The following is a 14,820-nucleotide window of genomic DNA, read 5'->3' as shown; positions in this document are numbered from 1 at the left end:
TCTTGCAACACCCTCATATTCTTCAAAACTCTGAATGCTCATTAAATGACTAAATCTGTCAGACCTTTTGTGTGATCTCACATCCACACAATGCAGAGTGATTCAGAAAACATGTTCATGTATCATTATGGCTGCTGACATACAGTCTTACAGTCACAGTCTTAGTTCTTCTTTCAGATTGAGAGGACCTTTAGTTATCAATCTCAGTATTCATCATGCAGTATGGACTATTTCAGAACAGTGTATGTGGTATTTTATCAGACTGAAATTATTGAGACATTAATATGTTCATGTGTTCACAAGTAACTAGTAACTAAAGTTATCAAATACATTTAGTGGAGTAAAACATGAAGTATTTGCCTCTGAGCTGTGGTGGAGAAAAAGTATGAAGAAGCAGAAAATGGAAATACTCCAGAAATCTTCAGTTCTCGGTAACTTGCTGATTCAATAATGGGATTTATTTACAAAATCTCAGTCTTTTTTAAATTCAGTGTTTAATGTAAACTCAGGTGTGTGTGTTGCCTTTGGTTCAAGTACAGTAAATACTCTCCATGAACAAACTGTATGTATTGTCACTAGATGGCACCATTGAGTTAGTTTTAGATTATGTACAGAAATAGGGTTGGCCGTTTTGATTGATTGTAATTTATCCATTCTTATAGTGAATCAGTGGTCTAATGTGCATCTACTGTGGCAGTCCTTGGCATGCAAATGTTTGGGAACCCCTGAACAACTTCGTTATATTTAAACATCTATATATAATGAAATATCTTATCTACACACACAGCCATCAGCTGAGTTTCTTCCTCCTCACAGTCTGTGAAGTTGCACAGATATACAGCTCAGTGTACTAAAGAGCTGCTTGGCAAAAGACTGACAGGGTGAGTGTGATAGTATCCAGGATGTGGGGTTTTTCTTGCTTCTGCACTGCACTGTAATACCCGTTTGACATTAAAACTTTAGACAAATTGTATAAGCCATGAAAAAGCACAGACTTACAGTCAGATTGACATCACAAGCAATCAGTTACATTGTTGTCATGGCTCTGTTGATGTTCAGATTTCCATTTTTTAATTAAAGACTTCTTTCTTTCATCTGATTTGTCTTAAAAGTTGCGGTTCATCCTTTCTTGACTGCTCATTGGTCAATAAAATTACTCCAGGGGTTGCTTTTGCATTCCCGCGTACCACAACAGATGTAGCGAAGGCCACTCAGTATCTTTCTCTGAGTGTTGACGAATGTGCAAACACTGAGTAACAAAAGTCCCTTCTTTCCCTGAGCTCAGCACAGTGTGTATGTATCAGGTCAGTGACAGTCAGTGGTGAAACAGCCCAAGAATTCAGTTTGTTGCATAACTTCATTGATGTTATTGAAGTGGCCACAGCGTTTCTCTGCAGGAGGAGAGGTAAAACAAGACCATCTGCTACTATTTTTAGAGAAACTGCCTGCATGTCTGACACATAGGCACCGATCCTTCGTTTGTCATCTCTAATGTAAAACACATGTAAAGCAGGATACTGCAAACAGTCATGTCAAGTCATGTTTTTGAGTATGTTGGTTAATTTGTTCAGGATATGACAAAAATAGATGTTGGCAAGAAGAAGTGAAAAGTGTTTCTGTTTATAAGGTGGGTTTTTTTTTTTGATAATGTGAAAACATTTTCTACTTCCTGGGAGCAGGCGTGTTGAGGAATTCGGGTGATTTGGAGGGAAAAGTGTGTATAGTAGTCTGCTTGGAACAAAAATGTGTGTCTGATATGGTTTTTTTTTCTGCAAAAAAAGTAAAAAAAATAAATAAAGGCATTTCCTCCTTCTACCACATTAAATATTCCAGCATCCATAAATATGCAAAGCAGGACACAAGATGTCTCCTATTTTACTGTAACTCCATTCTCAGTGTTTGTGCACTGGTGGCTTTTGTATAGTAGTAGTTTCATATGTATACGTTTGTATAAGTTTGCATACTGGACCAGGTGAGCTTCCGCCGCCATCCCACAAGACTTAAAGACAGCTTCTTCCCTCGGGCTGTGACACTGTTCAATTCTACATCAACAATTCATCTTACAATTACTTCTTAATGACTTGATCAATTTTTATTTAGTTTTTAACAGTAGATAAAAGGGAAATATGTCTAAATTTCATTCTACAACCTTGCATTGTAAATGACAATAAAAAAACCTATAATCCTCGAAGAAGGAAAAATAAAGAAAAACTGATTTTTCACTTTGACCTTATTCTGTGGAATCATTTGAAGCCCAGAGAAAAATAATCACGGATAAACAAGTTCAGTTATTATCATTTAAAACCCATATAAACAAAAGTAGGCTTTGATCTTCTTGTTATTTCTCACTTTTTGGGCAGTCACAATATGCACCAGTGGATAGATCATGAGAGTGTGAAGCCATGCCAGCAGCTCTGTGAGGCAATACAATACAGGCACAACTGTGCTTTAACATTAGCACGCTAACATGCAGATTCAAAGCAGTTATAGTCTTTACCACATTCACCATCTTAGATTGCAGTGTTGGCATATTGACATATGCTAATTAGTCAAACAAATCACAGCCGAGGCTGATGGGAATGTTAGTAGTTTTGCTGATATTTATTGAGATATCATCTTGAGGGGGAATGAGTGTGAGTACCAAATATCACAACAATCCATTTGTCTAATAGTTGCTGAGATGTTTCACAATAACCCACAAACAGCAAACTCATGGTGCTAGAGGAAAAATCAGGACCACCAAAGTCAGTCTTGGCCCAGTGGAGACCTGCACCAAATTTCACAGCAATCCATCTAATGGTTCTTGAGATATTACAGTCTGGACCAAAGTGGTGGACTCACTGACTCACTGCAAAGTTTGTGCCATGAAAACAAACAACTTACAATTCTGGTTGATTCAGCAGACACTTGAATGCAGGGAGAAAACAATTTAGGGATTTCATATTTTTTTGTCTGGGATGTGTGGTAAGTGAAGCCACAACATGCGACAGAGAGGAGACGAGTGCCAGCCACCACACATTTGCAAACTGTTGCTGGCAGCAAGCGGGAGGTTCTGATGTCCCACATTTGGACTCATCGAAGGGAGTTCAGTTCACCCAAAGCAGCCACAGAGCTGCAGGGTGACCATACAGAAGCCTGGCAGCGCTGCATCGGATAGAAAAGGGATTAAGATGAAAAACATGCATATGAACTCCAAAACCCCACCATGTTCACATTAATTATGCCAGCATTTTTTCCCAGGCCCTTGTAGTGTACGAGCACTCTATGCATCCTTTACCCCCGCCAGAGAGGTAAACAATGGGGGCAAGTTTGTGAGCTGGTTTCACTGCACTTCGGCCTTTGAATGGGCATTGATGAATCTGAAGGCTCCCGAGGGTGCAGAGCTGACATAGTTTTGTTGCATTTCTCTGGAAACAATTTGAAGTCAGACAATTCACGATCAGATATATGTTGCCTCTGTACAGCTGGAGTTATCACTGAACCACATTGGATTCAGGAGGTGATCGGATGTCTTATCTGATATAAGTCTGCTTTCTGTTTGTCATCAGTAAACAAACAGGGACAGACAGAAGGACAACACATGCTACGAATAAAGTTAACGTTGTGCAATATTTCTTTCTTTTACTCCACTGGCATGCCAGCCAGTCAAATTTAAATTCAGACCAACAATATAAGCTTTCTGATGTTTTTAAGAGATTCAGTAAAAAAAAAAAAAAAAAAAACAACTATGTTTGAATTGTTTTGGATTGTTCTTATTAATTCACAACACATGAGAGGCTCAGCCAGAATAAAATACCACTTTTTAATTTCCTGAAGTGAGTTTAAAGTTCTTGAAACTTCAGCAACATCACAGATCCTCATGAATCATTCCCTCCAAATACACAGTCGGTGTTAACAGGTGGAGTGACCAGATTGTTCTTGATGTAATTAAAGGACCATGTGTGTAGGATTTAGTGGCATCTTGTAGTGAAGTTGCAGATTGCAACTAACTGAACACCACTCGTGTCTGTTTTTGAGAACCGGCTGTGAAGTGTGCAGGAAACTACAGTGGCCGTGAAACTCTGGAAAAAATGAAAGGCCTTATATATAGTCAGTGTTTGGTTTGTGTCTTCTGGGCTGCTGTCGAAACATGGCGGCTCAACATGGCGGACTCCATGGAAGGCGACCCGTGGCGTCTGAAGATAAAAACGTCTCATTCTAAGGTAACAAAAACACAATGATTCTTATTCTCAGGTGATTATACACTAATTAAAACATAGATGCAAAACTAATGACATTCCCATCAACCAGTGTGGATGCAGGCATAAAACAGGTAGAAACTTACAGTCACATGCTTCTTAATCATATTTTACTCACTTACTTGTTTTGCCTTTAGCACCGTCATCATGTCTGACATTCCCTTTAGCTACAAGACATAGAGATATCAACCTGTTGCTGATCTGATCTTTGTTTTTGCCCCTTTGCCCTCTGAACTACACTGGTGTTGAAGCCTATTATAGAAGCGTCTTTATTTAGCTGTATGTGTTGTTGGCGCTGCTTTTAACTTGGTAAAGGTGTACTGAAGTTAGGTATTTTAAGGGGACAGTATCCGGCTCATTGTTGTACATTTAGGTGAAAGGCGCGGATGTGGCCTACCCACCATTCACCTTCTTGGGCAGGGGTCTGGGAATAGCATTGTATGTCCATTCATATGGGGCGGGGGGGGGGGGGGGGGGGCTTTGTGTTGTTTAGTCCACAGCCCCCAAATCAGTGTATGATAGGATTTCAAGCTGCGCAGATTCAGTTGGGTGTTCTTTGGCGTAGTTTCAGAGGTTTCCTGAATTAATTAACGCCTCTTTTCCAATGCATAATGGCGTGTTTTGCAGCTCTGTTTGCTTTGGGAAGGATCTGTGGAAGAGTTCAAGGAGGGGAGAGGACATTTTCATAAATGTAGAAGTTAAATGGGAAACAAAAACAGACTGTGGTACTTGATACAAAGAGAATGTTTCTGATTGTTATACCTTCTTTGTACTCTGTAACTAAAAGTCATGACTGACTGATCAGACCCCGAAGACAAAGAGATTTCTCCTCCATTGCTCTTCCTGAGGTTTTTTTTGTGTAGTTTTTCCTCATCCAAACTGAGAGTCTATGTATAGAAGGTGTCATATGTTGCACAGACTACAAAGCCAAAATGTATGGTTTTTGACTGAGCCGACACTCCAAGCCTGTCTAATTAAAAACAAAGTTAAGTTTTAAAGGTTTGTGTTTGGTGTCAAAAGACTTCACAATTTTTTTCACATTCCACCTAGACTCATATCCTGCTCCTTCTGGTGACAGATTTATACCCTCACATGTTTCATTAGTAATACTTCTGATCACAGAACAATGAGTTATCTAGTCATGGTGTTGCGCAAAACTTCTTTGTTCAGTGGTGCTTATTTCCCACCTGGTGACGCCGTGCTATTTATTACACGGACTCTTGTTTCAAGTCTTGAAACAATATTCTAATGCCTTGTGTGTCTTTCTTTTTAATATGGAATTCCCTCTTTGTGTTACTGTCCTACTACTACTAATAATCTTAAATTATGTCTTTTATGTACCCAAGGACAGTAACAGAGATGGATTGGTTAATTAAAAAGAGAAAATACATGCAAAATAGTAGAGGTGATGTAGAGATGGTTTGATTTAGTAAACGTGATTTCTTCTTTGTTATATTTTATTTACTGATATGAGCAGTGCTGCTGGGGCTTCTTTGAGATCAATAATTACACTCATGGAAAGCAACGAAGTACTGAACTTAAGTTCAAGTATTTCCATTTTATGCAACTCAATACTTATACTTCACTGCATTTCAGAGGGAAATATTGTAGTCTTTACTACATTTGACAGCTATGGGTTCTTTGCAGATTCAAATTATCAGTAGAAAATATCTTTTTTAATTTTGATGAAGCAGAAATTTAATGAACCCTCTGCAGTGCTTTCACTCAGTCACAGAGCTGCTCCCAGGCGCAGTGGTCCCTCAGGAAAGGCCAGACCTCATACTTACTGCCTGTGTGGAAAAATACTGTGTGTAGGTGTAGACATAAACCCTGTTTGTTACCAAGAGAGAGAGAAAAAAACATGACAGTGAAGAATATCCCCCCCCCAACATCCTTCCCTTGTTTGTTTGTTACTCATATTCTGGACATAGGCGGAGGTTGTTGATATGTGTTAGGGTGTAATGTTGGAGTGCTCACCTTACAGTAAACACAGTAAATCCTATGGGGACAAGTGGAGACAGTCAAGGGCCCAACCTGTCCTGTGGCGTGTGGTCCACTCTGACACACCCAGTGCCGGTAGGCAGGGGCACTGCACCCCCATAGGAAGCCCTGTGTGTGGCGTCCTCCGGTCGTGACCAGGATGATTAAGAGTTCCTTCCTTTCCTGCTCGGAGGGGCATTGGCAGACAGGCTGCCGACACCTTGTCCTGGCGGAGGAAGTGAGTCTCTCACAGTCCAAGGAGCAGCAGAGGAGCTGCCCACTAGAGGCTTGGTCCAGTTCAAACAGATCTTTTCATTAAGGTTTGAGAACTCAAAAGGGAATAATTAAGGAGCGTTCTGTGAACTTGGTTGGAGTTAAGAATAGTCTGAAGCCTCCGGTCACACTTGTGTTAGTGGTTCCCAACAAGAGGGTTGGGGCCCTCTAAGGGATTGCAGAATACATTCTGAGGAATCATGAGATAATTTGCATGGGAAAAAGGGGAAAAACATTCTTGCAACACAAACTATTTTTCTTTCGGTTTTGATTTTATTTTAATTGTGAACTACTGGATAGTTTTGCTACGTCAAGCCTCTGAAAACTATTGAAATGTAAAAACCTGTGAAAGGAACCGCATTCTTTTGGTTGCACTGCTGGCAATGCAACCTGTAATAAGCTACTAATAACTTCAGAAAGGACAAAAAGGACAAAAAGGTTGGGTTCACTGATTTCAAGCAGATCATCAGTCATACTGTGGGTTTTATTTTATTGGCACCAGAGGTTTGTAGATGCACACTGAGGTAACTGTCTACATTTTAAACTCTGCTTGTTGTAGAATATCAGGAAAAGGATGTGCATTGGACTTGTGGCACTTGGTTAAAAAACACTGAACATGTTTCTGTCATTTTGAATGAAACCAAATTCAAACTAACCCAAAGACAAAGACAGTGGTGAAGTTTTATGAGGCTTTTAGCTTAATTGTAGTAGTTTTCAGTTGTTGAGATATTTTACTTTAAACCACAAATATAAACCTCATGGCGGAGGACAAGTCAGGGAATCATTGTCCTCGGGCCACACTGAAGAATGAATGAATGTTTCCTCATGTAGGTATTTCAAACAATTATGAGTCGAGACTACAAGTAATGTATAAATATATAGATCTTTATTCATTTATTTACTTCATATGCTCAGTTAACAGTGTTGGGGAACATTACTTTCATCAAAACTAACTTGTTACACTACATAACAGAAAAAGCTGTGAGGGTGGTTTGATAGTTACATAAAGAAATGCAATAAAATACATTCCCCTTTGCATTCAGATTGAAACCTTTGAATGTTCTGTACTGTGAAAGCAGTTATTAAAATAATATTTTATACAGAATTATAACAAGCGAACATACTCTGTTATGATGTTAGGCTGGCAAGAAATAATAAAACAAATACTGTAAATGTTAATTTCCGACTATGTACTAGAGTTAATGAGTTAAATAAAAATGCAAAATAAATCAGAAATCTTTGTAACATGTGACCCTCAACACTGTTTCATAATAATATACCTTTAGATAAAAAAAAATTATACTGGATATAAAGTATCAGTGCATAATCACTTCCTCTCCACAAAAGCAAAACAAAAACCATCATTTGGAAATACTCAGGGGTTCAAAATATTCACTTCATACTGCAGCACATCACTGACAACAACTGTTTTCTTTAGTGGTCAACAAGTACAAGCTAGCTGCATTTCTACAGGGTGTGTGTACGCTAACACAAGCGTGAACAAAAGTTTGGTCCACAATATTTTCAATACATCTGGTATGACAAATAAAATGCTCAAAATGCTGTTTTTCTCTTTTAACACGTTAACAAATAATTCAACAGTGAACCAGAGCAGACCGGTGCTAACTTCACACACACACATACACACACACACACACACACACACACAGAGACTTTATGTAGCCTGCCCTGCAAGCTTTACTGACACTTTCCAGCACGAGGCGAAGGACCGAGAATATCCACATACGTGTTTTCTACGGGAGCACATTCCCTCAGCTTTACTATACAGCAGCACGAACAGCATATACATCTGAGTGAAATGTTGGGATATTACATGTTTAAATGAGGATGACTGAGCTGGAAAATCCTTTGGTTACCTTTTAAATATGAATATAGACAGAAGTGGATAACTAAGTAACAGTGTTTACAATCTAAATAAATACACAACTCATTTTACTAGTGCTTTTTGATGACGTCTTGTTCTAATCTCATGTTTCTACCTTTTTTCTCCTTTTGACTTTGAACAAACAATAATAACACAGAGTTACTTCAATACCAGACTGGGGTAGGAGGAGGAATCTACATGTACAGTAACTTTTCACTCAAAAGCTTTCATGGTAATCTGAAGCTGTCTGGTCTACCCTGCTTCCTCCATTAACCTCCATTAACCTGTGATTTTCCATAACCTGGAGAGCTTAAAAAACATCCACCACTACATGACAGAGCACTCCTCTCCTCTGTCACTCTGGGTCAACCTGAGTTACTTGAGCTGATATTTATTGGAATTACCGGAGCACTGACACCTCAAATAAGAGACTTTTCATAATCAATAATCACTGTTATATTGTTGTTCATCTGCTTTTGCTCTGAGCTAACCTGAACTTTAGCCGACCTTCATATGAGTGGATGCAGCCACATTACAAAATTAATTTCTTTTTTACTTTTTTCTTTCCAGTTGAATTAAATTCAAAAATATATAAAAAAGTCTCAATATAAACTTAGCTATCCTTTGTGTTTTCTTTTTCTTTATCATCAAAGGTTGTAATTTATTCTGATCTGTGGTAAAGTTGGAATCATTGTGGTTTGTTTTCACAGTAGATGAAAGAAATACCTGAGCCTGTTTTCAGCTGTTTGATATATCACAGTGAATGTGGAACGAACCAGCAGCATTAACGTCAGCCTACGTCTGAAAACTGGAAAGGAATCAACAGTCGGCAGGTTTCCTTTTTGTTGCACAGCAGACGCCCTGGAAGTTGGAAGATAACTACAGTCGAGTGGATTCATGATTCATTTCAGAGCGTCCTTTCTAAACACTTTAAGAGGACTCTCACGTGTTTTCCTCTTAAACTTTGCTACAAAAACATCCAGAGATAAGAGCCAAAACAGAGGAGAACGAAGCCAAGGCCTCGAGGCTGTCAGTCAGATTCTCCAGGGGCGGAGCAGGAGGTTACACAGGTGGGGTGGAGTAGCGCACCACGTAGTTGTAGTCGGGAGGTGGGCTGTGACACTCCAGACCGGCGTCCAGGGCCGAGTCGTCCAGACTGAAGTCCAGAGAGGGGACCGTGGGTGGGAACTTCTCCTTCTCTGTGTCACTCAGCACAGACTCTTTACTCTTACTCACTGCCTTCATCCTGAAAACACAAAGACATACAAAATGAGTATAACAGGGAAATATATATATATATATATATATATATATACACAGGTTGATAATATAAAAACACAGAAACTATCCACATGCATAAAATCACTTTTCATTTTTTACTTAAACCATAGAAAAATAAAAATGAGTATACAAACGTGTAAATGTAATGCAGTTCAGAAGGCTTTCTTGACATTTGCAGAAGAAAATGGAAGCAGAGAGTGTAACACCATTACATGTATACATTTCTGACTTGTGCTGTTGCTGAGTGTTTGTTTCTTTTGTTTGTTTGTGTGTTTCCATCATCGGCTGGTGTGTAAAATGACTGACTTTAATGTAGTGGTGCAGGTCTGGTGGGTTGGATTACATTATTATTGTTGGGGATACTGTTTGTATTTTGGATATTGTGAATGTTGCATTCATCTCTTATGATCACGATTTTAAAACAATTCCATTAATCTTAAAGCAATTAGTTGATTAGTCGATCTACAGAATATTAATCTGCAACTATTATGACAATCAAATGATCTTGTTTTGAAGTAATTTTTTACACAAAAATGTTATTTGTTTCAGCTTCTCAAATGTGAGGGTTTAATGCTCCTCTGTTTGGTATGGTTGTAAATTGAATATGTTTGTTGAATTGGTTGGACAGGGCATGATCTTTGAAGATGTCACTTTATGCTATCGGAAGTTGTGATGGACATTTTGCACCACTTATGACATTTTATACACAAAAGATGTTAATCAAGAAAATAATCTCCACAGTAATTACAATAATCATTAGTTGGAGCTCTAATATCCACGAGTTCCAGTTTGTCCTAATTTTTCTGTTCATGAAAACAGAGATGCACCAATGTAATAATATGTGGCCATCAGCCTTACACAAAAAACACAGAACGAATCAGTGTGGTGTGACAGGATGATCAGTTAACACTGTGAGCAAGAAATGAAACAGAGGACCCAAATTTTCCTGAGGGCTTTTCTCAAAATGCATTCTTGTGTCCCCAGTATGTGGATAAATATTCAAAGTACCAATGCAAAGATATCTTATATTATCAAAGCAGCTTTCAAATTATTCTAATGGTATTATAATATGAAGATTTATCAAGACTTTGCTTCCTCGACTTGACTTGATAACCACAACAGAGGACTGTTTGGATGTTATTTGATTTGAGAGCTTTGTGAAGCTTTACAATCAGACAAACCTCTCCCTATTCAAATATGATGTAATCAATCATCCTGAGCTTTTCTGCTTCACTTGACGCTCAGAATATGAGTAATTGCCTCTTATTGTCTTTGGGGTTGCTAAGGTTTCCCAGAACTCCTCTCTCGAGGCCAAAGGGTCGACACCCAGCGGGGGTAGGTGACGCCACTGTACTGGAATGTTGCTCTGATGAATAAACTACCTGTTAAACTAGGCATCAAAAATAGTTAACAATAGTACAGTGTTGCCAGTGCCAAGCTACAGGTACAATTGGCAATAGGGCAACAGGAAACAAATAAGTAAAAAAATACCTTTTTTTCACTTCAAATGTGAATGTTAGCTGATTTTCTTAGTCTTTTATAATAGTAAAATGAACACATTTAGGGTTTAGACTGTTGCTTAGACAAAACAGGACTATCTTTTGCACTTTTGTCTAATGTAGTAAATCACTGAGACTGAGGCAGCGTTCTTAGCAGTTATTGTTCAATCAAAATTGTGTTGTATGCTCAGGCCAGAGGAGTGGTGAAGGCCAAGGGAACAACAGGTGGACTTCAGCTAAACAAAAGGAGCACAGCACTATAGTTAGCAGGGGAGGCCCTTGTAAACCCTCCTAAGTTCAAAGGTGGCAGTGATTGAGCGGTTGCCCAGCAAGGAAGTCCTCCCCTCAAAATGCAGATCATTCTCTGCACGCCTGTTGGTTCTTTATTCCACGTCGAGGCCCTGATGACACAAGCAGACCCGTAATGAGTCTCGGCAGCCTTCGACGTCAAGTTCTGAGATCCAAAAGACACCGTGAGTGGGTGTTTGTGGAATTGAGTTTGGTGAGCTGTAAATTAATTATGGTGCTTCAGAGAGTGTCATAAATCTGTGTGTCTCATAAGTTATTTCCCAAGCGGTTGTTTACATGTTCCCTCTAAATAATTTATAAGAGCTTTTATATTGTTTTCACAGGTTTGAGCTCCTTCCTCTTCAACTTAACATTCAGGGAAACATATGAAGATTTGCTTTAGGACTATTTACTGCTGTTTCTCCTTTAAATCTTTTAAATGGAAGCCACAATACTTTGAAGTAGGAGTATTAATAGTTGCTACTGTGCAGGGAATAGCAGAATAATACCACAAGGTTTAAAGTGTAATTACTGAGTTCAGAGGTTTGACCCTGTAAATTAACCCTGCCACAGAGCCGCTGTAAACTGAGTATGTAAGCCTTACGACACCTATGGAGACTCTCATAAGAAAGAGATTTACAGAAATTTGACTCAGATTTGACTTTATCCTCAAATAACTCCTAAAGTGAGAACATATTGTCTCAGTGTTTTTTTTCCTTTTATGACAGTTTAATATACTTGCCCAAGCAGGATCCACATCTTAAAGCCATCAAACGATCCACAGGATTTTGGAGTACAAACTTTAGGCCGAGGTCACTCCGTTGGGATTGTGCGTGTTTGTTACCTAGCATTGCATTACACCAGACAGCCATGACTCATAAGTTAAATCCATCTGGGAGGTATCTCATTCAGGACTCTTTTAGTGAAAACAAAGACGTTTTAGTGTGTGCTCTTAAAAAAGCCAAACCTCAAGTGAGGCATCCACTTTGCTTTGTGCTCAGTCCTTCAGTTTGTCACCTTCAAGCTTTTTTCCCTCCCACTTCTCCTTTGTGCCGCTGTCCCTACCGCATGGCTTCTTCAGACAAAAGGGTGAAGTAGCCACTGGCGTCTTTTTAAGGCAGAAGAAGAAACTTGTGTGTGTGTTTGTGTGTGTGTGTGTGTGAGTGTGAGTGTATGACAGTTATAGCGTCTACATTCCAGCACAGCGGGTAGGTTTCCAAGCAGGTATTTTGCAGTGTTTTACAGTGTGTGCTGATTTGTCACTTGCAGGGGATGTACAGGGATGCTGTGTGGTGCAGCGTACGTACGCTAGAGCCATGATGCTCAGAGGTCGGCCTGCCAATGATTCGAGGCGCTTCAGAGTCTGCATGTTGTCAGACGACAGGCCCATCCCGCTGTCTGACTGACCGCTCTGATAATGAGAGTGAATACCAAATAAAACTCCAATAGTCATATTAAACAATAATAATAAACAAATATCTAAATGTTATTTAGTGAATAAACTTTATTTCTTACAAAGTGCTTCACAGGTTAGTGGCATAAAATAGAAAAATAATTTCAGGGAATGTTTAAACTGGGAAATGAATTGAAATATAAAACCATTGGAGTGATGAGTTAAAAATGTCTATACAGGTGGGATTTTTGTTGGAAATGTTCACCTTTAATTGATATATTTTAACTTAATATTTAAAAGCGTGAGCCCCCTTTGTCTTGAATCTGAACTGAGGAACTTTTAACAACATTTGGCTGTCACACCCTAAAGAGTTAAGAGATCAAATCTTAAATTGAAATCTAAAACGAGGATGGAGCCAATGTTATTCCTCCAGGACTGTAGATATATGTTTTCCATTTCTAGTGCTTGTAAGATGTCTTGCTGCTACATTTCACACCAATTGTTGCATTAGTGACTTTGGCAATATTTCTAATTTTCTGATTTGTAGATAGGAAGACTGAACAAGACTCTAAATACTCTAAATGTGATGATTGAGGTTGAAGTATCATTCAAAAACAACAATTGATTTCTGTCTGAATGTTTTAAGCTAGCTGCCAATGGTCAGTTAGGTCAATATTCAGATGCAAAAAGTTAAAGGGCATTGAGTCTTTGATGGCAGCGAGGCAGCAGTGATTTTCATGACTAAAGGAGACGTGCCACTGGCCTAAAAAGGGTAGTTCACAAGCAGATACAAACTAAATAAAATCCGACCAAGTATAGAGCCTTGTGGGACTCCACATAAATCAGCAGTTATTAACTTTTAACACAGTGTTTGACAGGTAGGATAAAATTTTAAATAAAAAATTGGGCCACTATAAACAATATAATATATGTTCCAGTGTGAAGTTTCTAGCTAACTGTCGAATGCCTGTCTTCTAACTAATTGCCTGGGCTTAGGATAAGTTAGAGCACAGACTGCATGCTTGTTTCTGGTTTAGTTCCAGAATAAATAACTCACCCTGTGGTTCTCATTTGTCCCATTTTCCATGGTAACCTCGTCAAAAGTTTTCACACTAGCAGGACGGATCTTGATGTTCCTGGAAGGAAAATATTTTCAGGGTAAGACTCCAAAATACCCCAAAATGTTCTCTTTCTCTTTAGAGAATCCTTTGATTACACTTGAGCTGAAAGGCAAAATTCAGTAACAAAACCACAGGAACTTAATCACTTAAATCAACAATGTGCAGCATCTATGACATTGTACTTTGAAAACACACCTTGTTTACTTTGCATTTCAACACTCAGAGGCTAAAACGACTGCTTAATTTGGCTTAAGGGGTAACTGTCATTACTTCTTTTCAACACCACCTCAATAAACACACTTGGAGGACCTGTGAAAACCCAAGAGCTCAACAAATATTATTTTAAGTGCACATAAATCTTGAAGCTGGCTCTATGGTTTTTGGTGAAATTCCTCACAGGAGCCACAATACAGAAAGCTCTGTGTCCAGCAAGCTGTGTATATTTCTTATCATGTTCAAATCAGGTCTCTCATTGTCCTCAGGTCAGACCTAAATGTTCTCCTGGTTGAGTTTAGTCTGAGCGCTACAGGAACACAAATTGTTTTGGATATTATTCAGGGAAAAGTGGGAAAGGACTGTTTTCCTTTGCAAAACAGACTTAGCGCTGTTTGCTTTTAACAGTCTATGGGTAGGATTACATGTCTTCAAGATAAGGTGATTTATTTCCTTTGAATGTCTTAACAGGGTCATGGGGGAGTGTAACAGATTTGAATCCACAGCTATAACAGCTCTGCATGCTTTGAGTTTAATGCCAACATCAGCATGCTAACAAGCTACCAATGAAAATGCTAACATGATGAAGTATAATGTATACAATATTATGTGATGGGTCATTAGTTTTGCAGGCATTTAGTCACAAGCC

The 14,820-nt window shown here is 38.8% G+C and overlaps 1 protein-coding gene across 1 annotated transcript in view; it reads right to left on the bottom strand.

Moving 5' to 3' along the window:
• Positions 1–7,355: 7,355 nt before the first annotated feature.
• Positions 7,356–14,820, bottom strand: part of kdrl (kinase insert domain receptor like) — a 44,481-nt gene continuing 37,016 nt past the window's right edge. The window contains exons 28-30 of the mRNA XM_051421070.1: positions 13,895–13,973; positions 12,752–12,855; positions 7,356–9,622 (exon numbers count right to left, since the gene is read on the bottom strand). Of these exons, the coding sequence (XP_051277030.1) occupies positions 9,439–9,622; positions 12,752–12,855; positions 13,895–13,973 (367 nt within the window). The 3' untranslated portion in view covers positions 7,356–9,438. The remainder of the gene's footprint in view (positions 9,623–12,751; positions 12,856–13,894; positions 13,974–14,820) is intronic.

Source organism: Dicentrarchus labrax, unplaced genomic scaffold (genome assembly GCF_905237075.1).
Source record: "Dicentrarchus labrax unplaced genomic scaffold, dlabrax2021, whole genome shotgun sequence".
Taxonomy (NCBI): domain Eukaryota; kingdom Metazoa; phylum Chordata; class Actinopteri; family Moronidae; genus Dicentrarchus; species Dicentrarchus labrax.
The sequence above is the reverse complement of the archived record's forward strand: the minus strand, read 5'-3'. Positions and strand labels throughout refer to the sequence as shown.